Source organism: Podarcis bocagei (genome assembly GCF_964188305.1).
Source record: "Podarcis bocagei genome assembly, chromosome: 15".
In the NCBI taxonomy this organism is placed as follows: domain Eukaryota; kingdom Metazoa; phylum Chordata; class Lepidosauria; order Squamata; family Lacertidae; genus Podarcis; species Podarcis bocagei.
In genome coordinates, this window is record NC_138141.1 from 38,555,171 (window position 1) to 38,578,008 (window position 22,838).

Genomic DNA, 22,838 nt, shown 5'->3' on the forward strand with positions numbered 1-22,838 from the left:
TGCCAGAAACACTTTTGGGCTTCATCTCTAGTGAAAATAAAAGTGTTAAATTGTCATCACCATCCTTTTTATTATTGCCTTCTAAGCAACCTTCTCAAGGTGATTTACACCTAAGATTATTGAAATAGTTAAAATTACAAAACCAGATATATTTAAAGCAATACTGAAACCCTAACAAGTAGATGCTCGTGGCAAAGCCCCCTTTATCCACCTGAGAAAGCTTGTCAGAACAGAAATGTCTTCCGTTGTTTCCGGAATAAAGTTGGCACTTGATTTGTTTGCTTTGTGTGTGCCGCCTCCTCACAGTCTTGTGAGCGCAGATAGGATCACCAAAAAATCTAAACTTCCTTGTTCTGGTTGCCTCTGCTAATCACCGCAAGTCTTCCACTGATATAACAATCTTTCCCAAACTCTGGGTTCTTGAGATATTTGAAGATGGAGATATGGTAGCCATCTTCAAATATCTCAAGGGCTGTCACATGGAAGAGGGAACAAGCTTGTTTTCTCCTGCTCTGGAGGGTAGGACTCGAACCAAGGGCTTCAAATTACAAGAAAGGAGATTCAGACTACTCATCGTGGAGAACTTTCTGATAGTAAGGGCTTTTTGGCAGTGGAATGGTCTCCCTCCAGAGGTTGTGGACTCTCCTTCCTTGGAGGTTTTTAAGCAGAGGTTGGATGACCATATGTCATGGATGCTATAGTTGAGATTCCTGCATTGCAGAGGGTTGGAGTCGAAGACCCTCGGGGTCCCTTCCAACTTGACCAATCTATAATTCTAGCATGTGAACAACATGAGAGCACTGCTGGATCAGGTCCAACTAGTCCAGCAGTTGACGTGCTACAGTGACCAGCCAATTGTCTCTCGACAGCCTGCAGGCAGGGCATGAATATGGCAGCCCTCTCCTGAACACGGCTTCCCAGCAGGTGACAATCAGAAATGTCCTTGGTGTGAATATGGAAGTTCTATCTCACCGCTGTGGCTAATAAATCCACCGGTGGCTCTCCACCTCCCTCTACCATTGGTGCATCAAGCCCAGTATTGTCTACACACTGAGATCTTCTGCTGACTGATTTAAGAGATACCATTCCCTTTACTTTCCAAGGTGTAGAAGGATGAGCATGTTGAACACTTTTTTTCCTACCAGCCCAATTTCTGTGGAGGTTTCTGTTTAAATTGCAGTAAATGCAACAGTCTCGTGGTACCCTTTTAAAGGCAAACGGGTTTACCGCAGCCTCGGCTGCTGTGTTTGCTGTCCTCCATTGCTGTCTTGGGTGCTTCTCCTTGTTTGCTTTAATGCCAGAGTGCTTTTATTTGTATAATTCAGGGCAAAGTACACCTAACTCTCGGTTTAGTCCCCAAATAATGCTGTTGTTGGGCACGGCCTGCGGCTCACACAGTCAGTAGTAGGGCACAAGTTCAGTGGCAAGCGTTTGGTTTTTTTAAATTTAAAAAACCCAAATAAATCTCCAGCTGTCCTCCATTTTACAACCCTGTGGCATGGGCGCAGTGGCAGCATCCTAATGTCCTGGGCAACAGCTGAGCCTTTCTCTCACCTGCTTCGCCCCTAATAGTGTCTCTCCCACCTGAAAACCATGTTTTTCTGCCACAATTTGTCTCTCCCCCCCCCCATCTACTAATATGTGCTAAGACCTATTTTATGTGAGAGGAGCTCAAAAGGTGTTATTTTGTTTTAGTTGCCATTTTGCTGAGCGGTTGTAATTTTGGATTTGAGTTCCTGTTTCGCGTGCCTCCTTGTGACAATTTTTTAATGAAAATACGTGGTTCGTAAACATTTTAAATAGAAGTAAAATCCGTGCCTCTGAACTTTTGAGGGCAAGGGCTCCATTTGTACCACAATCCCCACTTCAGAAGCGGAGCCCAACTAATTTCTCCCTTTCCTCCGTTTTGCTTCTCCTCTTAATGTTGTCAAAGTGGCTGAAGTTAGCTGTGCTTCGTGCTGGTTCGATTGAATGCAGATGATTCTCCAGCTACCCAAGTAGAAACCCTAGAGAAAGACCGGACTCTGTTCTCTGACCTTGCAAGTTATTTGTAGCTGCCTTGTTCCAAAATATGGATTCACCTGAGAAATAGGAAGTCCGCTTCCCCCCAAAAAACATAACAAAAGCTAGCATACCAAGTTAGCTTTATCTCTTCTGGAATCTCCAGCTTCTGTGTGGGCTTATAAGGCAGCTCATATGCCCTTTGGCTATTTTTAGCGTGGAAAAAATTTCCCGGCCCCTGTGACTTCAGTTTTTAATGCAACCGGGTCCTATCCGGCATGCCTCTTCACCCTGGTGGCTGCATTCCCTGACACTGTGTCGCACATCCTTCTAATTCCACTGCATTACACAATTATATCGTTATGTGATTAGGGGGAGAAGGCTGTGAAATTTTAAAGGTGCTTCCTATTGAGAATCTTCTCTACGCCCACTATGTCGACCTCTTGCTTCCTTCCGGGCTTTTTCTTTTTTTGCTCCTCTGGCTCTCGGTTCGACCTACCATCTCATTACTGAGGACTAGAAACTTGGTGTTTTATGCAATTAAATGCAGAGTGCAAATAGCCTTAATCCAGGGAGACGAAAGAATACAAACTTGTTAACATTGCACTATTGTCTTGGCACTTTGTGGTACAAATGCAGTCTTCTGGCATCCCTCTCTCATCTCCCATTCCAAAGCCCATGAGCTATCCAGGCTCAACAAGGACTAGTTTCTTGGATATTTTCACCTCCCAGTTCCAGAAAATACGTAAGCCCCTTTCTCTGAAACTCCTGCCAAAGTTCTTTGGAAACTTAACGGTGGTGTGGATAATCATTTTTGTCTGTGGACTGTGTGAATGAGAGCCAGACAGTGTATGCAAAATTCATGATACTGATCTCCCTTAGTTCAGGGGTTGCCAAAGGCTCATGGACAAATTTGGGTTTTGGAGCAAGTGTTGTGGGTACTTGCTCCCTCTGGTCATATCTTTCACCTTTTCCCCAGATCAGTCCTCCCCGCTGACAGAGGGAAGGATTGCACACAAACATACAAATTTTGCATTTCTGCACGTTCTGTGTGACAGTCAGAATGAATAGAATTTCTGAGCCCTGATAAGCCTGTAGAGCTGAAAGAGGAGGAGGGAAAGAGCATTGCTTTCCCAACTTCCACCCCTTTGGTGTAATTTTTATGGGAGAAAAAAGTAACCACCAAAGGAGCAGCGAGTTTAGAGGGGAGGCGGAGCTCAGAAGCTTTTGGGGCCCTCAAGGACACTGTTGTGGCTGCAGAACGCAACGCTGGTGCCTCCTGTCTCCTAGTGTTTGGGTTTTAATTTAAAAGCACTTTGATGGGTCTGACCTGAATCCGGGGAAGGTTTCAACCCTTTCACCCCAGGAGATAATGCACCAGCAAATGGGTGTTCCATGCGTTTGTGCATTTGCCAAGTGCAGAATCTTTGAGTCTACTGACGAAACTGGAATCCCATCCCAGGCTTGGGAACGATGCCAGCATATGCAACACAGCAGCTTGCCATGTATGTGTGTGCTGAAGTGAACACCAGCGAACTTCTTCCCTTCTCAGATCTTAGGCAGAGCTGCTCTGTCCGCCCCTTAAAAACCCTGCGCCACTAGTTCGTTTCGGCCCTTATATGGATCCGCTTACTGCAGGGTTTGTCCGTTCTGGAGGGGAGCTGTGCTTATTGATTCTGCAGCACGTAAAGGAGGAATTTGGGGGAGAAAAAAAACCAACTTCCAAAGAGAACTGGTGCTATTGTGCCCACCAAACCCCATTTAGTAGATGTGAACCAGGTGTTCAATGTCTAGCGGACACATTTTTTTCCCCCGGCAGAAGCTGCAAGCATCACAGGAAGAGTATATTGCTAGAAGGGTGTGTCTGAATCTGACCCAGTTTGCAATTTCAGCTCCTTGCCTCAGGTGGGCATGGGGAACAAGTGGCCTTCCAGATGTTGCTGAACTACAACTCCCATCACGCTCGCTGGCACTGATGGTTCAGCAACATCTGGAGAGCTACGAGTTCCCAACACCAGACCTAAGGGAATTGCCTACTGGAGGAGGGAGAAGGGGACTGTCCCAAGATCTCATTGAGGTGGTAAATCTGTATCTAGAAGAAGCATTTCCACCCTTGCTTTCTACATGCAGGGATATATATATTTGCTGCCTTAGAGAGGAGTATTTCTACACACTCCTTGACCACTGTGATTTAAACTTGGACACAGGTTTTCCTTCTCCTGGTACTATATTTAGTTCATTCACCTGGGTAGGTGGGAACCTGTTGTTGTACTTCAGCTCCCATCAGCCCCAGCCCCTAAGGTCTGTGATCACGGATGATGGGAACTGTAGTCCAACCACATCGAAGGCCCACAGGTAGAATCCTAAATTGTAGAGTTGGAAGGGATCCCGAGGGTCAACTATTCCAACCCTCTGCAATGCAGGATGCTGTTAATGTACTTTTGAGTATCATTGCAAGCCAGATATACCCGACACTTGGAATTTTAAATTCCCTTGTAAGCAAGGGTGTTTGGAAAGTAGGGAGAGAAGCAGCACAATAGGGGAAGAGCAGAGGCTGGTGCAGGGCAACACAGCTACTTCTTGGGGAATCGCAGCACCTTTTGCATGCATATAGAATCCCACCCCACTGCCCCATGCCAAGTTTCTAGTCCTGTTGTGGGTGATTTCTAGTGAAGTTTCCAGAAAGTTGGCTGAATAGTGAACTGGGGAGGTGTCGTGAGTGTCTCCTTGCCCACCTCCCTTAATTAGAAACAGAGCATATGCAGTGTAAGTTTTCGTAAGAGCAAGGTTGATGAATCTGTGGTCCTCCAGAGTTTGTTGGACTCCGTCAGCCCCGGCCAGCATGGGAGTTGTAGTTCTAGCAGCATCTGAAGAGCAAGTGGTTCCCCACCCCTGTCCTAAATGTCTTGGCACTCTTTTATTTTTGAACAGCTGTTGCCTCTTCTGTCCTCTTGCAGTCCTGAATGCAAATCTACGTTTTGCAGAATTGAATGTTATTAGTGCCCAATCTTTTATTATTAGAGATCTGTTTCATGCTGCTGGCCATCGTGATTAATGGAACCTCCATGTTCAGTGGCAGAATGTCTCCGAAACTCAGAAGATGGGGGGGGGGGGACAGCAATGGGAGACGGTTGTCATCTATCTTCTTCGCTTGTTGTGTACTTCCTGGAGGCATGAGATAGCTCAGTTGGTAGAGCACGAGCCTCTCTTAATCTCAGGGTCGTGGGTTCAAGCCCCACTTAGGTCAAAACATTCCTGCATTGCAGGGGGTTGGACTAGATGACCCTCGTGGTCCCTTACAGCTCTACAGTGCTATGATTCTGTTATATCTGGCTGACCTGTGGGAGAGATGATGAACTAGAAGGACATCTGCCTGATCTTGTTGGGCTCCTTTCATGTTCATGCGCTGTGATGCACTCCCAAGCCTTCAGCCGCAGATGGTTTATAAACTTAAAGCTGCTTTAGCTCTTCTTCTTTTGGTTGCTCAGTTTTATTCCCAGCATCTCCAAAGGGGGATGGGTAAGTGGGTTGCTTTGCTCTCGAATGCTTCATCACACATAAGGGGAGAGCCTGCCTTTGGCTTCTGAGAACCTGAGTCCTGACAAAATTGCTGGGAAAAGTCCAACTTTGGTGGATGATTCACAAATGAGAGGCTCTTGTGTCTTGGGAATCACCAGTCCCCAATAATAAAAATAAAAATAAAAATAAAAATAATAAACTGGAATGTTACAAGCAATTTTTAATTTATTTTTTAAAGCCCTGATTGTTCCTCCAGCAGCTCAGATCAGGGCTTCACACCTGCTTTGTCTCAATGCAGCCTTCTTCCCTCGCCCTCCTTGCATGCTTCGCATGTCTCTCACTCAGCTTAGAATCACAGAATCATAGAGTTGGAAGAGACCACAAGGGCCATCAAGTCCACCCCCCTGCCAAGCAGGAAACACCATCAGAGCACTCCTGACATATGGTTGTCAAGCCTCTGCTTAAAGACCTCCAAAGTAGGAGACTCCACCACACTCCTTGGCAGCAAATTCCACTGTTGAACAGCTCTTACTGTCAGGAAGTTCTTCCTAATGTTTAGGTGGAATCTTCTTTCTTGTAGTTTGGATCCATTGCTCTGTGTCCGCTTCTCTGGAGCAGCAGAAAACAACCTTTCTCCCTCCTCTATGTGACATCCTTTTATATATTTGAACATGGCTATCATATCACCCCTTAACCTCCTCTTCTCCAGGCTAAACATGCCCAGCTCCCTTAACCGTTCCTCATAAGGCATCGTTTCCAGGCCTTTGACCATTTTGGTTGCCCTCCTCTGGACACGTTCCAGTTTGTCAGTGTCCTTCTTGAATTGTGGTGCCCAGAACTGGACACAGTACTCCAGGTGAGGTCTGACCAGAGCAGAATACAGTGGCACTATTAATTCCCTTGATCTAGATGCTATGCTCCTATTGATGCAGCCCAGAATTGCATTGGCTTTTTTAGCTGCCGCGTCACACTGTTGGCTCATGTCAAGTTTGTGGTCAACCAAGACTCCTAGATCCTTTTCACATGTACTGCTCTCAAGCCAGGTGTCACCCATCTTGTATTTGTGCCTCTCATTTTTTTTTGCCCAAGTGCAATACTTTACATTTCTCCCTGTTAAAATTCATCTTGTTTGTTTTGGCCCAGTTCTCTAATCTGTCAAGGTCGTTTTGAAGTGTGATCCTGTCCTCTGGGGTCTTACCTTCTGCTTTCTTGCTTCTGGAAAGCCCTCAAGATGCCATCATCATTAAATGGCAGTAGAAGAAATCCCTGTAGATTTTCTTCTGCGTGAGAGAGAGAGAATCTTTTTAGAAAACTCCATAAGCACGTTGTCATCATAGCCTGTTTCCCAGTGAAGTGGGGCAAACCTCTGTCTGTGCTGTACCCCTCCAGACTTTTGGGTTGGGGAGGGCTCTTCCATAGAGCAACAAAGACCTCGTCCTCTGCATGCAGAAAAAGAGCGGGCCAGGCTCTTTCCCCACATGCAGGCTTTTTGCATGCAGGGAGTGTATTTAGTTTATATGGAAGATCGTTCTGACACGTAAGCCTCCCCGCTCCAAGTCTGAGGGGTGCAGCCAGGACACAGGTTTGCCCCACTTCTCTGAGAACTAGACCTTAGAGCTGATATTCCTGGTTATACACTTCCAACCTTGGGAGGACGAGTCCGTGCCCTTGGAGACACCCAAACTCTGCTGGCTGCCAATGTAAACTGTGAGAGTGTTCTGCAGCAAGCAGCTCTCTGAATGGGCAGCTGTTTACCCCTGACATTCCAGCCACAAGGCCTGCAGATTCTCCTCTGTTAAGGAAAGGAATGCCAGCCTTGTCTTTTTATAACTCGAGGGGAGCTCTTGCTCAAGTAACAGGTTGGGCAGAATACAATGTGAACCTCAATTTTTGTCACTTACCTTGACTGTGGAATATTCCTTTTAGGGGTAGATCCACGGAAATTAATGGGCATGAGTAAATTGGGTCCATTAATTCCATTGAGTCTCCTCTGAGTAGGACTTAGCCTTGATTCTCATGAAGGCAGGGATTTCCAAATTTATTTTAGATGGCAGCTGATGCACAACATGTCCCCTGTTGTTCAGCCTTTCTTGTGCCATACAGTTTGTTGTACAACATTCAGTGCAACAAAAAGCTCTCTGTGTGTGTATTGTTCTGTTCTGTTGTGGATCTATGATGAACATCTCTGATGCATGTTGCTGTATTTGAGATCCTTATCTGCAACTATATACATTTTTGCTCCTGTAAACCAAAAGAGAATAATCAGCATGTGATCTTTATGGTCTTGAGATCAAAATGAAGATCAGGGGCTACTGGGCAGAGCATGGGGGGGGGGTGCACTTGAGAAGGAAGATTGTGGAAAGGTGACCAGCACGGTATATCAAACCAGGTGTTTGCAGCACAGATTTTCTTCCGGTGGGTGATTTCCTCTGCTTGCATATGTTGATGGTGCATATTTCATGGTTAAAGGTGGGGATGCATGTTGTCTGTGATTTGAAAGAAGTAGTCCAAGCGTTCAGCAGGAGGGCTCAGTTATGCAGGGAGGCAGTGGGTTCCTTAATACAGTGGTGTCCTCCAGAAGCTGTTGGACTACAGCTCCCAACATCTCTGGCCTTTGGCCACTCTAGCTGGGGCTGATGGGAGTTGTAGTCCATTCACCTTCACGGTTGGAGGCAGTATTCTTCTGGATAATACTGGTTGCTGGGAATCGCAGGTGGGGAGAGGGCTCTGTGCTTGTGGGCTCCCCCTTGGGGCATCTGGTTGGCCACTGTGACAATAGGATGCTGGACCATTGGCCTAACCCAGCAGACTCTTCCTATATTACGTAGGCCAGTATGTTGGCTGTTTCTGCTTTAATACCCAACATTCCCCACTTTTAGGCAAAATATGCCTCCTAGATCCTTCAAAGCCTAGCAGCTAAACCGACTGGGCCACTCTGACCCACTGCAACCCATTTTTATTTCCATTGTTATTTTATAGGCCTCTATCATGTTGCTTACTACTTGTTAGGATTTTTTTTTAAAAGTATTGATCATGTGGCTTATTTTGTATGCGAGGAGCTGCCTTTGAACTCTTTCTAGGGAAGAATCTTAAATGCTTAGAATATTCACAGCCAAGTCTTCATAGAAGGTTCTGCATAGTTGTAAATCAAAACACGCTCCCTTCCCAATTCCTAAAAAACCTGCTTTGCGCCCCCAGAGGTACCTCTGAAATGTTAGCAGGCATCGCCCCCCCCCTTCCAAGGGTGTTTTCGTAGCCCTTGAGGACTAGAAACTTTATTTTTTAAAAAAATCTTGAGCTATTCAAGATGGAGAAACTAGACTTCTCAGCTTCTGCGGCTTGGATGCCTGATTGCAGGCTAGTCTTGCGTGTTTCTGAGCACTGTTGGTGTGATCCTGGCTACACAGCCTCTCATAATGGCAAGGCCACAAGGTTTTGGTGGCGTTTTGGTGAATGCTGGGCAAGCTCAACTGCTCAGTTGTTAATGTTGCCAAAGCTAATCCTTTGCCAACTTGGCACTCCCTGGATGTTGTCCTTCCCATCATCTCCAGCCAGAGTGGCCAATAGTCAGCGATGGCGGTCAAGGAATGCTGGAGCATGCCAGCTGGCTTAGATGTTCTCAGAACAGTGCGAGGAAAACTGAAGCCTTTAACGTGACGCTCTGTGTTTTTGTTTCTTTTTGTCTCTAGGTGTAATCGCTGAGGATCTGCAAAATGGCGCTCCGCTTCCGCACCTTGCTGCCCTTTGCCATCCCTGGAGTGCTGGCGCTCATCGGGTGGTGGTGGTTTTCTTCACGCAAAAAGGAGCGTGTGAGCAATCATGACAGGCGAGACTTGGCCAACATAGAAGAACACAGGATAGGCTCCCCCAAGAAGGAGCCTTCCGCTAGAGAAGGGGTGCCGTTGAACAGCCAGCCGCCCCTGCCCCCAGAAGCCAAGCAGCCTGCTGAACCAGCCTTTACCGTCGAGTCTTCGGCAAGCCTGCAGGCCCCTTTGGAAAGCGGCTCTCGGCGCTGGGACCCCCCAAGAGACTGGCCTGTCACGGCAAAAACAACCATTGAATCCAACAGGGTTCAGGACAACAGTGAAAAACTGGAAGTGACGGGGTGCCGAGATGTACCTAGATCCCCCGCACAGGAGCCTTCCCTTCCGGGCGCTCAGATAGCTGACGGTACCTGTGCTGGTGAAGCTTCTATCGAGAGGCCACTGGCAGCCACTCGAGTGGCAGACCGGGTGCCATCACCAGTCTCGACGGCAGCAGCTCTGCTAGAGAAGTCTTCTAGTTTAGAGAAGTCTGGGGATAGCGGTTTGGAGGATGTGGTCCAGGATGATGCACCAGAGAAGCCTTTGAAAGAAGGCCTCTGTTCTGTAGCAGCCACCTCCTCAGATGCGGGTTCTTTGGCCGCCCCATGCTCCCAAGTGGCAGATGATGCAGTTTCTCAACCTTCTGTGGATGCCACTGGAAAGGAAGAGATTGGTGGCGGCTGCGCCAGTGCAGCAGCCACAGAGATGGAAGCGGAGGCTAAATGCGTCAAACCTGCTAGCGCAGAATTGGCCCAGAAAGAAGAGACGTCCAGTTCGAACGCTGGTAGTACGTTGAAGCGCCATGGATTTGGAGATGTTGGCTGTAAGGGGAGTTTGGAGAAAGCGAGGGTGGGAGGCATCAGCTTAGATAAAGAAGAAGTTGAGAAGATTGAGCAGGTTGCTATCCATATAATTTCCAACGTCATCCAGGCAGCCACCGAGGAAGTGCTTTCTGGGTCGGTCAGCGACATGTCAGATAGGATCTCTCAGATTGCCAGCCGGGTTGAGAAGATCTCTGTGGCAGCTGCCGGCCAGGCAGAGTGCAGCAAGGGCCACGGCTGTGTCGCTGAGAAGGCGGCAGCCATAGAGGTGACTCCCCTGCTGGAAGAGAACGTCAACCGCCACGCCATGTACTCAAGCCACTTGACGCACGGCCTCTTGGGAAACCCAAGCCATGGCCTCCCCAGGGACTCCAGAAGCGCTGAGCAGCCTGCCGGCGACCCAGCCGCAAACCACGAGGATGAGTTGGAAGACGCTCAGACGATGACGGAAGATTCCGGCTGCAGCGCCTGCACTTCGGAAGACGGGGCGAGTGCGGAGGACCTCTTGAAAAGCACCTCCTCTCCCGCTTTGGGGCAGCGCCTGGATTTGCTGAACATGCCCGCGCTCAAAGACTCGGAACACAAGCTGGCGTCCAGCAAAAAGCCTCCCTCCTCCCCTACGCTAGCGGAGAACAAAGTGCCGTACAGCAACGGAGTGCTGAAGGAAGACTGCCCTCATCGGAGGCACGACCAGCCGTGGTCGGCAGAAGCAGATGCAGACAACTCAGGGGGTAAGGATTCCCGTGTCCCGGTTTTCTTGCATGTGTCCTGTTTCTTGTCCCACCCCCCAAATTTATTTGCAGTATTAACTGCCCGCCATCAAAAGATTCCAGGGTTGTGTAAATAAAATGGAGTCCTGCTTCCTTGGAGAGCTGTGAGCATCTTACACTGGGCTGCTCTGGGTGCAAAAGTAAGGGTGTGCTTTCTCTCTCTTTCTCTCTCTCTCTCTCTCTCTCTCTCTCTCTCTCTCTCTCTTTCTCTCTCAAAATATATAAATACTAGAATTTTGGGGTCACTCTAGAAATGTATTGGCAGCAGATTTGGGGCACACCCGAAAGTCCTGCTTTTCTCAGCATGAATGTGTCAGGTTTGCTATTGTGAGATGTGGAGGCAGCTTAAATAGCTTTAAAATGGAGTTTGGCTCTTTCAGTTGTTATTGTTAGGCCCGATAACTAAGTGGAACCACTGTTGTCGGAGGAGCTGTCATGGTGCTTTCCTGATGTATGTATGTATGTTGACTCTATATCCCTTGTGAAGGAGCCCAGGACGGCAGACATGTCCACAATTTAAAAACAGAATGAAAGCATTCTAAAACTGTTAAAACACTCTTAAGCTTCTCTGGGGAGGGCACTTCACAACCAGGATGCTACCACCAAAAAGGCCCACTCCTCATTAGTCGCCTACATGTCTCAGGTTGGTATGGGCACCTGGAGAAAAGCCTCTGGGCAGGTATATCTGGAGGGATATGATCCTTCAAGTAACCTGGCCCTGAGCTGTTCAGGGCTTTGAAACGTTAATACCAGCACTTTGAATTGGACCTGGAAATGGGCAGAAAGCCAGCACAGATGGTGTAGCCATGCATGTTTTGATTATTATTTTTTCAGTAGCATATTTTAATGACATGGGTTTATTTTTTAATTTTCTGTGTGATTGGTTTTGTACTTGTAAACTTGTAAACTGCATAGAAGCTCCATTTGTCTTTTAAGCAGTATGTAAATTAATTTTATTATTGTTGTTGATGAGGATGATAACGTATTGTTAGGTGTTCCAGCTCCCTCACCTGCAAGATCTTTCATAGAGGTCTGGACCCTGATCTGTTCTTAAAAGCTCTTCTTTTGCTGAATGGTGTTTATTTATATTTATAGATAGAACTGGCAGCTCAGGAGGCCCCGCAGAACTTGTTCACTCTGCTGTAAAGTATGTGTGTATGTTAGATTTACTAGAATTATCAAGGTGGGTTAGCGTGAACAGTCCTTAAACTCAAGATGACTTTAGAGGAGTTTTTTTGTGAACCAACGCAAACCTCTCACAATATTGCCTTTCTCTTAGACACAAGGGGCAGCTAGTCCTCAAGCATCAGGAAGGCAGTAGGGTCACATTATCTAAATGTGCATAGAACTTCAGCCTTGGTTTCTAGTGTTTAATTCTGTATTTATGGCTGTGTTCGTTGAAGGCAATGAACACCCTGGCTCAGGCTGTTTTGGGATGGGGGTCTTCCCCTCCATTACTCTAGGCCAAATCATTCCTCACCTGAGTTTCTTTCAATAGCAAAGTGGAAAATTTGTAAGGGCCCTATGGGTTCTTGAACTTTCACTTTCGGAAGCATGCATGTGGGAAGACGCAAGCTATACTTAAGCTATACATTTAAAGCACTTTCCACCCCCTGCAAAGAATCCTGGGAGCTGTAGCTTACCTCTCGCAGAGGGTTGTATCCAATGCTAGTCCCACTCAAGAGTAGACCCATTGAAATTAATGGACATGGCTAACCTAGGCCCATAAATTTCATTGGGTCTATTCTGAGTTGGCCTTGTCTGCATACAACACAAGGAGACAATTCCCAGAATTTTGTGTGTGTGTGTGTGTGTGTGTGTGTGTGTGTGTTCGTGTGTTCTAGAGGGGAGGGGAGCTTTAAATGTATGGTGTGCCATGAATGGAAAGACCCCCTTTCCCTCACCCTGCCTTGTAGAATAAGGAGGATCCTGTTTCAGAACTCCTGCTAGGTGTGTAGTTTCGCCCTGGCTCTGAATACTTCCTCATATTTCAAACTTATTTATTTATGTATAAGATTCTGTAACATGCCTCAGAGCTGCGGAACTTATCTCTCTTCGTAGGTTCGGATGTAAATAGCATGGATTCAGTGGACATTGGCTGTGCCCTCAGAAATAAGGACAGCTGCCAGAATTTGAAGACCGGAGCAGATTCTAATAAGACAGAGCTTGTTATCTGGGAGATAGAGGTACCAAAGGTAATGCCCCACATTTCTGGTGGAATCTGGCCTAACCAAAGTTTTGCTTCACACCTGAAAGCGTGTTGACTATATTTACACATGGCTGTATCAATGCAGAATTGTTCAGATGTAACGGAAACATATAAGACATGCCAAGCAGGAATTGTTGAATACATCTCCATATTAATCCTCTCTCCCTGAGGACTTGTGGATGAGCATGTGTGTTTAGACATGGAGGTGTTTGTACAAGCAACTGGGATTTTGGGGGAGCTTTCAGGGCCCATAATAGAGCAGGTTGAAGGAGAATTCCTGGAGACAGTTTTGCTCAAGGCGTTTAAAAAGACAGAGAAGTAGATGGGTGGTGGTGAGGGGCTCCTTTGGGTGTCTCACTGCAGCCTGAAGAAGCTCATCCCGGAGGGGAGTGGCCTGGCTAGTGTAGAAGCTTGGAAGAGTAGCTGACTTGTTGTAAGAAGATGGTGCATGCAGCTAAGCATAAAGAGCATATGAAAAAGTGAACCTCCCTTGGCACAGAGCCTCCCAGCTAGTCATTTCTCCTGACTTCAGAACTCAGAAGGGATCTGATCTGATCTAGCTCAGTGTTGTTGACACGTGCTTGGCAGCAGCTCTCCCAAGCTTCATGAAGGGAGTCTCTCCCAGCCGTCCCTGGAGATGCTGGAGAATGGACCTGGGACCTGAAAAGCTGGTGCTCTGTCAGCTGAGCTATGACTCTTCCTTAAACCCATTCCTTGATGCAGCAAACTCTTTTGAGATAGAGCTTCAGCCTGACAGGTGGTGCTCCAACCTCTGCTTGGAGACCTCCAGTGAGGGAGACCCTAAACATGGCCCACAGCGTCAGCTGCTATTCACTTCAAGAAGGTTTTCATAATGTTCCGCCAAGGACCCACCGACTTCAGCTGGATTCTGTGTGCAGAACATTTCTTCATGCTGTTTTTGTTCCCTGCAGCATTTAGTCGGACGGCTGATTGGGAAGCAGGGGAGGTACGTGAGCTTCTTGAAACAAACGTCCGGTGCCAAAATCTACATTTCCACACTTCCTTACACCCAGGACTTCCAGATCTGCCATATAGAAGGTGAGTGGGTGGGATGGCAGATGGCCAAGTGAGTGGTTTGGCTGGGTCTCTAGCGGGGTGTCTTACCAAGAGGTTGTGTCTAGGGAGCTGCCTTTCCATGGGTTCCCTGTTGGAGGCAGTATGCCTCTGCACACCAGTTGTGGAGGGAATCCCAGGTGCGGAGAGGGCTGCTGCGCTCAGGTTCTGCTTGTGGGGCTTCCCTTGAGGACAGCTAGGAACATAGAAAGCTGCTTTGTGGATCACTGGTCCACCTAGCTCAGCATTGTCTACACCAAGCATCCCCAAACTCGGCCCTCCAGCTGTTTTGGGACTACAACTCCCATCATCCCTGACCACTGGTCCTGTTAGCTAGGGATGATGGGAGTTGTAGTCCCAAAACAGCTGGAGGGCCGAGTTTGGGGGTGCCTGGTCTACACTGACTAGCAATTGCTCTTTAGGATTTCAGACAAGGATTTCCTCCCAGGTGTCATGGCCTGGTTGGATGCAGAGGGATGGTGGGAGGAACCAGCTGGGGAACTCCCAAGGGAAGAAGGTTCAGGACTCAGGCAGTGGTGGTGGGACAACAATGAGTGTTCAGAGGGAGAAGACTGGGAGGAGGAGGTGTCGGAAGCTAAATAGGTACTAGGGCTCAGTGAGCGAGGAGAGTTGGTGACAGAGAGAAGTCAAGAGGCAGAAGCTGAAGCTGGTGAGTGGGATGAGGAATCCAAGAGGCAGAGATGAGTCAGGCTGCTGAAGAGTCATGGGTGTCTCCCCGTCCTGCTGCTACGAGCTCCCTTCCCACCTGGTCTCCCAGAACCAGAAGAGGCATGAAGCGGGAGGAGGAAAGACAAGCACACAGGTGCAGTCTTGGGTCGTTGGAAAAAACCCTGGAGAGGAGGAGACATAGACAGCTGTGGGGAGGCAGGGACCTTTAGTCTCGTTGACTGGTCCAGGGGGGTAAGACCTACCAGGGACCCTTTCCTTGCTAATAAGCAGTTAACTCCAGTGTGCATGGAGCTCTACCACTGACCTATGGCCCTTCCCCACCTGGTGGGCAATTGTGACAACAGAGTGCCGAGCTAGGTGGGCCTTTGGCCCAATGCATCAGGACTCCTCTTACACCCTTACATGTCACATGGTTGGTCCACCTAGCCTGGCAGAAGCTGTTCTGCTGTTATCTGTGCAGCCTTGAACAAGTCACTCTTGTTGTGGCGAGCACAGTTAACCACCCTGCCTCACAGAGATGCAGACAAGTTTGAGCTCCTGCTTTGTCTCTGGAAACCTCCTAAGCACCTGCCTCTTTTTCTCTCCTTCACCCCCATCCGCCCCCCCAAAAGGCTCTCAGCAAAACGTCGACAAAGCCCTGAGCCTGATTGGCAAGAAGTTCAAGGACCTGAGCCTCACCAATATCTATGCGCCACCACCTCCCCCGCTGCCAGTGCATTCTCTCCCCATGACCTCCTGGGTAAGCGCGGGGGTATCTTTGGGGCACCTTAATAATAATAATAATAATAATAATAATAATAATAAAGCCAACATCAATTAATTAAAATACATCTTAAAATTAATTCAGACAAGTTAAAATCTGGGCAGGTGGCAATTATCAGGTTGGAATTGAGAGTGGTTAATACTTGCCGGGGCCAACTGTTTCCTCTGATCATTCAAAGACCTGTGAGCAGGTTGGGGGCTTCCTTCGGGCTTGTTTTATACAAAGGAAAGTAAGTCAAACTGCATCCAGCCCAAAGGCCTGGCGGAACAGCTCCGTCTTGCAGGCCCTGCGGAAAGGTGGAAAATCCCTTAAAGAGCTGCATGAGACACCAGCTGTTGGTCAACTGGTAGGTGGGCTGCAGTATCATGTGGGCCCCTTTTCGGCAGGTCTCTGTAGTTAAGACTCCTGGGCAGTGGCGTGCAGTGAATCTTTTTTGTAGTGGAACAATTAGGGCCAGAGGTGCCAGCTTGTGAGGGCGATGTCATGTGCGCAAGCATTGTGCCTCCCTAAGCTGGGCAAAAGGTTCCCAGGTTTTGGGAAGGAGGCGCCAGACTTCTAACACTTCAGTGCTCTGATTTACCAGGAACATTTAGGGGACTAGCCTGGTGCCCCTTGTCCACTGACAAGGGTTCTCAAAATGTGTAATGTGTTCCCTCATATATAACAGGCTTTGTGTAGGTGTGGGTAGATCTGTAAAGTTGTGTGGGTTTTTTAAGGCACTTTTAAAATTTTATGTTTGGTTTGCAGTTGAAGGGCAGGAATGGAAGATATTTGCCCCCTAGGGCAGGAATGGGGGACCTGTGGCCCTCTCCCTGGCCACACACACAAACACACAGAAATTCTGAGGGTGGAGGGGCTATCATGAGGGCCCCCTTTGCCGATCTCAGCACCTGAGAGAGCCTGTAGGAACGGGGGCGGTCTTTCTGATATTGGGGGCCTGAGTCATTTAGGGATTTAAACACTAACGTGAACACATTGAATTGGGTTTGGGAATGAATGGGCAACCAGCGCCGCTGTTTTAAAATGGGGTTTTACGTGAGACCTAAGTGGGAAAGCAAGCCATTAACATGGCGGCTGCATTGTGGAGCAACTGATGTTCCCTAGCCATCTTCAGGGGCGGCGCTCGTTGCAATAATCCAAGATGTTACCTGAGTGGGAAAACATGTTCTCTCTCTGACAGCTCATGCTTCCAGATGGGGTCACGGTGGAAGTGATCGTGGTCAACCAAATCAACGCGGGACACTTGTTTGTGCAGCAGCACACGCACCCAACTTACCACGTCCTCCGTAGTCTAGACCAACAGATGTACCTGTGCTATTCCCAGCCAGGAATTCCCACCATGCCGACACCGGTGGAGGGTGAGTGCTTCTCCTTTCGATGTCTCTGGGACGCCTTTGGTAGAATCTGCCTGACTTCCACCGTCGCTGGCTCTTAGCACAAGCCGCTTGCGTTGGATGTGGAAAGGGATCCAGCAAACACAGCTCTTCCCATGCAGTTTCCCAGGTCTTTGATCAGCACAACATTGCTCTCTCCTGTGTCTTGCAGAATTTAAAAAAGTTTGTTTTATTATTATTTATTTATATTCATTTTCCATATTACATCTATACAAATCATACCTTAGTCTTACACTTCGTGACTTACCTTCTATGTATCTTATTTCATATTCTTAATTTGCTACATCTCCTTATATTTTCTCCCCCGTTTATTGTTTTGCTTATCTTTGTCTTGTCTGCTGCTGCCCATAGGCTTATCCCACTTGCCAGTTAACCTTAAGACCACTCTTCTTTAAATATTCTTCAAAATGCTCCCACTTGCCTCTTGTTTTCTTTCCATCTTAATTCCTCATTTTGGCTGTTAAGCTTGGTAACTAAAGCAACACAAGTTTAGTTCCTCCAGGCTGCTGCCGGTGTTGCATATACCGAATAAACAATTAACAGTCCTTAGTCTGGGAAATGCCTGATATGTTCATTGCCACAGCCCAGTTTGCTAAATCTCTCTATTCTAATCTCTCTGTCCTGACTCGGTTCTATTAGTTGAGCTGCTCTGATGTCAGAGGAGCAGGGTGCCAAGGGAGCAAACAGAAGTCTGTCTTCCTTCCTTCCTTCCTTCCTTCCTTCCTTCCTTCCTTCCTTCCTTTCTTTCTTTCTTTCTTTCTTTCTTTCTAAACTGAAATTACAGCCATAAGAAGCTGCTTTATATGTTTCATTTCATTTTCCTTTTAATTGGTATACCACCTTTCTATATTGCTATAAACAAGGAGGTTTTCACCAACAAAATATACAACACACACATAATAATCTGATCCAATTCAGAAAGTCATTGTATAGAATCAGACCTGTGGTCTATTTAGCTATATGTTGATAAGCAGCAACTCTCCAGGGTTTCAGGCAGAAGTCTCTTCCAGCCCTACATGGGAGATGCCAGGGATTGACTCTGGGACGTTCTGCATGCAAAGCACATGTTCCACACCAGTGTTTCCCAAACTTGGGTCTCCAGATGTTTGGACTACAATTCCCATCATGCCTGACCATTGGTCCCACTAGCTAGGGATGGTGGGAGTTGTCCAAAAACAGCTGGAGACTCAAGTCTGGGAAAACCTGCTCTACACCCTGAGCTAAGGCCCTTCCCAGAGTTCTAGAAGCCATTTCAGGTGAACTGAGCAGCATTTTGGATCACAAACAAGTCAGTCAGTTCTCTATAATATAGTCACCAGCCACTCACAGATAAACCTGCCACTTATGGCCTATGATGGAATGAAGAATTGATAGTGGTTTTATTAAAGTGCCAGGGCTGTCAGAAGTGTATTCAGCTTGTCTCTTCAGGTGATGCAAACGTAGGAGAACGTCAAACCAATGGCTAAGGTGCCAAGTTAATTTCAGTCTTCACTTTAGATTCTACCTTTAGCACCGAATAGCATGAGAGTCATTCTCCCAGTTTTCGGTTTGCTCCTAAAAGAGAGTAACAGCAACCTTATCTTTGAGTGCTTAAACTGTAAAGGTTCAAAGTGGGCAAGTGATTGCTGGGGAACATGATGAGGCTTTTGCACTGAACAGGAAGTTGGAAACTCTCAATGACTTTTTGCATGAAAAAGAGAAATAATGACACTTAGATGCCATTATTGAAGATAATGCTTGTTTATAGAGAGTGGTGTTTTTGGGTGTTATGTTGGAGTGGTTGAAGTAAATATTGTTCATATATAGTGGACAGGTGAAGAATTGGAAGTTCTTTAGTTTCTGAACTCTAATTTTTCTTTCTCTCCCTTTTAATACCCTTTCTATTTCCTGTTTCATTATTTCTTTCTCCCCCCCCCTTTCTCTTTCTCTGTTTTTATCTTATTTAGATTAATGTCTTAAGGTAAAGGTAAAGGGACCCCTGACCATTATGTCCAGTCGTGGCCGACTCTGGGGTTGCGGCGCTCATCTCGCTTATTGGCCGAGGGAGCCGGCGTACAGCTTCCGGGTCATGTCATTAATGTCTTAGTTTGGATTAAAAAAAGATATCTGATATTAAGCCTTGTAGTTCTTTTTATAAACCCTAATATAGTTTATTCTATTATAAAAAAAGAAAAGCTGGTGTGTGATCTCACATTTGATCCCTTCTTTCCAACTCTTGTGCTTTGCAGTTGGCGTTGTCTGTGCTGCACCCGGCCTGGAAGGGGCCTGGTGGCGAGCGCAAGTAATTGGCTACTTCAAAGACACCACTGAAGTGGAGATCAGATACGTGGACTATGGTGGATACGAGAGAGTCAAGATTGACACGCTCAGGCAGATCAGGTGAGTGGCCCAAAAACTGCCCTCAGAAATGGCAGATAGCGGGTGCCTGTCCCTTCCCATCATTAAGGAGAGGGAAAAGTTGTCCTGTAAAAATGGGCATGAAGGTGTGATACACAGAGAAGGCGGGCCTTAGCTTTTCAACCTGTTCAGTACTCAAGCCACACACTTCTGTTGCTGCCCCTAACAAGCTGTGATAGTTTATTGGTTGAGTTCTTGTTTTCTGGTAATCTCTCACCTTGCTGTTTTTTGGTTTTTTTAAGGTCTGACTTTGTAACACTACCTTTCCAAGGAGCAGAGGTCCTCTTGGACAACGTAGTGCCACTTCCAGGTAACATCAGTCATTGGTGAAAGATTTTCCCTTTTCCCTTTAGGACTTGTCCAGCTCTTTGTGCCTGTGTAAGTGGCACAGTTCATGTCTAGGGGTGTGAGATGAGGCGGAGGGTGTTTGGGGAGGACTCACCATTCAAACTGCATAAGAACTCTTTAACAGCAAAACAGTAGAGCCTACTCAGACTCTGCTTCCATCTCATGTTGCAGTCTTGCAGAGAGGGGGCTGTTTACGGAGGTTAAAGCCATGCCTTAGTGGTGTCTGTAATTGGGACCCTCTTCAGTGAAACCATGGGAGAATATTCCCAAGTTCTCCCTGGCCCCTCTTGCATGACCTGAACTCTTCCTGTGAAAGGCTAGGTTGGCTGGATAGTGGCTGTTTTCAAACATAACTTGGTCTCTTCCATCATGCTGGATTACTGCATGCACAGCTGCAGTAGCAGACCAATTTTGCAAAAACAAAGTTGGGTGGAATGGCACAGTCAAAGGTGGACTGCACCTTTTGAGGGGGGGCGCACTACTCCTCCCATTTTGTGGAGAATTAACATATCTACCATATCTAAATATTTATACACTGCTGTTTCATTGTGTGTGTTTTTTAAATGCACCAACATGGTTTACGGAGGTTGTACAATAGAAACCATGTAAAAAAAGTTACAGTTGCAGATTGTCCACTAACTGTTACAGAAAGTTGTTTTCTTAATGGACTGCATAACTTTGCTGGCATAGAAATTTTCCGTATGCATTTAAATGTTAAACCAGATGGTGTTCTGCTATCTGTGGGGCTGTGTGTGTGAGCAGAAAGGCAAGAGGTAGGCAGATCATACTTGGCAATTCCCTGATGGGTTTGTGTGATAACCAAAGTTCTTTGAAATCACATTAAGACAGGCCCACCAACCAAAATAGCGTCTCAGGCAGGCAGGTGTAATGTTAAGAATCAAGGAACAGGATGCCTTTTGAGCCTACGGTCAAGCCAGTAATTTTTTGATTTCCTTCTTATTACCAAAATTTAGATACTATATGTCCCGCATGTTAAGGTCTCTGAAAGAAGAATAAAAGTACAGTGGTACCTCGGGTTACATATGCTTCAGGTTACATACGCTTCAGGTTACAGACTCCGCTAACCCAGAAAGAGTGCTTCAGGTTAAGAACTTTGCTTCAGGATGAGAACAGAAATTGTGCTTCGGCGGCGCGGCAGTAGCAGGAGGCCCCACTAGCTAAAGTGGTGCTTCAGGTTAAGAACAGTTTCAGGTTAAGTACGAACCTCTGGAACGAATTAAGTACTTAACCTGAGGTACTACTGTATATGTTAATGGCAGGAGTCCAGTGATGGAAGTGGGGGTGATATTGTTTGGGGAGGGGTTGTCCTCCTTCACCCCAATGTGGCACCGCCCATGCTGTGCTTGCATATTACATCACTGATGTGCTAGCTTTCTCCATGCAAGGAGGATCTCTTGTGTGTGTTGGAACAGCTTTCAAATATACAGGAAAATGGTGCTACCTTAAGAATCATAGAATCATAGAGTTGGAAGAGACCACAAGGGCCATTGAGTCCAACCCCCTGCCAAGCAGGAAACACCATCAGAGCACTCCTGACATATGGTTGTCAAGCCTCTGCTTAAAGACCTCCAAAGAAGGAGACTCCACCACACTCCTTGGCAGCAAATTCCACTGTCAAACAGCTCTTACTGTCAGGAAGTTCTTCCTAATGTTTAGGTGGAATCTTCTTTCTTGTAGTTTGGATCCATTGCTCTGTGTCCGCTTCTCTGGAGCAGCAGAAAACAACCTTTCTCCCTCCTCTATATGACATCCTTTTATATATTTGAACATGGCTATCATATCACCCCTTAACCTCCTCTTCTCCAGGCTAAACAAGAGTAACACTTCTTCCTTTCTTTCCTGAAAGATGACGATCACTTTTCATCTGAGGCGGACACAGCTGTTAGTGAAATGACCAGAGGTGCACCTTTGCTTGCACAGGTATGTGTCATGGCTGTGAGCTTTTATTGTTTAGTGCTGCCTTTTGTTGTGAGAAGCTTGACACAAGGCTCTAGTCCTACCTGGGAGCCATCCCCTTGGAATTTAGTGGGGCTTACTTCTGAGTAGCACTAAAAATCATGGCAGCAAGGATTGTTTCTTAAAACAAGGTTAGACACTTTTCAGCTTATTTAGGCTAAGTACTTACGCAGCTGCAATGCCTTACTCTCCTCATCTTTGCCAAGAAAACCGGAACAACTTGGCTCTGCCCATGTGACCTTATCGGTCCCACTTACATGACCTCCTTGGCTACAGCCACCCCACCAGGGGCTGCCAGCCACTGCTGCTCATGCTCCATTCGGAGCCACAGAATAGTGTTTGAAGACAAAAAGCACACTTGACGTGTAATACATTGGCCATTCCGAGCCAGGCAGATTTGTATACTGGGCCAGGTAATTGCAGATTTTGGTGACATTGCTAGTGTAAAACTGGAAAGATCACTTCCGCTGTCTTTAGGCATGTTACAACGTACCGGAATATGTCTGGAGGATAATTGTGCACTCTGCTGCTACTTCTGCTCTCTTGCTAGGGATTAATAGACATCTCTGATTCCAGGTAACAAATTATGACAGTGCAACGGGCTTGCCCTTAATACAGCTGTGGAGCATGATGGGAGAAGAGGTATTTATGCTACTAAATAGAGCACCGGGACGGGATCTTTGATGTATAAATGGGCCCAGGAATTAAAACTACTCCAGCATAGCCAACATGGTGCCCTCCCGATGTTTCTCATCAGCCCCAGTCAGCGTAACAAGTAATTGGGGGCGGTGGAGATTTCAGCTGAGCAACGTATTGAGGGCACCATGTTGAGTATCCCTGTTCAAATCCAATGCATTGCCATTTCATAGGCTAGGCGCATGCACCCCCAAACTTGGCCCTCTAGATGTTTTGGGACTACAATTCCCATCATCCCTGACCACTGGTCCTGTTAGTTAGGGATGATGGGAGTTGTAGGCCAAAAAAAATCTGGAGGACCAAGTTTGGGGCTGCCTGGGCTAGGGGATCAGAATAAAGGATGGATATTTCAGTAAATCTGCATGTGAACACGCCT

At 46.9% G+C, this 22,838-nt stretch overlaps 1 protein-coding gene across 4 annotated transcripts in view; it reads left to right on the forward strand.

Moving 5' to 3' along the window:
• The window catches only part of AKAP1 (A-kinase anchoring protein 1), a 43,823-nt gene that overhangs the window by 18,206 nt on the left and 2,779 nt on the right, over window positions 1-22,838 (forward strand). For all 4 annotated transcript variants that reach the window (XM_081171483.1, XM_081171484.1, XM_081171482.1 and 1 more), the window contains 9 exons: window positions 9,210-10,875; window positions 12,976-13,109; window positions 14,056-14,182; window positions 15,499-15,626; window positions 16,831-17,008; window positions 19,273-19,423; window positions 19,684-19,751; window positions 21,657-21,730; window positions 22,343-22,408. In XM_081171483.1, coding sequence (XP_081027609.1) covers window positions 9,234-10,875; window positions 12,976-13,109; window positions 14,056-14,182; window positions 15,499-15,626; window positions 16,831-17,008; window positions 19,273-19,423; window positions 19,684-19,751; window positions 21,657-21,730; window positions 22,343-22,408 — 2,568 coding nt within the window. In that variant the 5' untranslated portion in view covers window positions 9,210-9,233. The remainder of the gene's footprint in view (window positions 1-9,209; window positions 10,876-12,975; window positions 13,110-14,055; window positions 14,183-15,498; window positions 15,627-16,830; window positions 17,009-19,272; window positions 19,424-19,683; window positions 19,752-21,656; window positions 21,731-22,342; window positions 22,409-22,838) is intronic.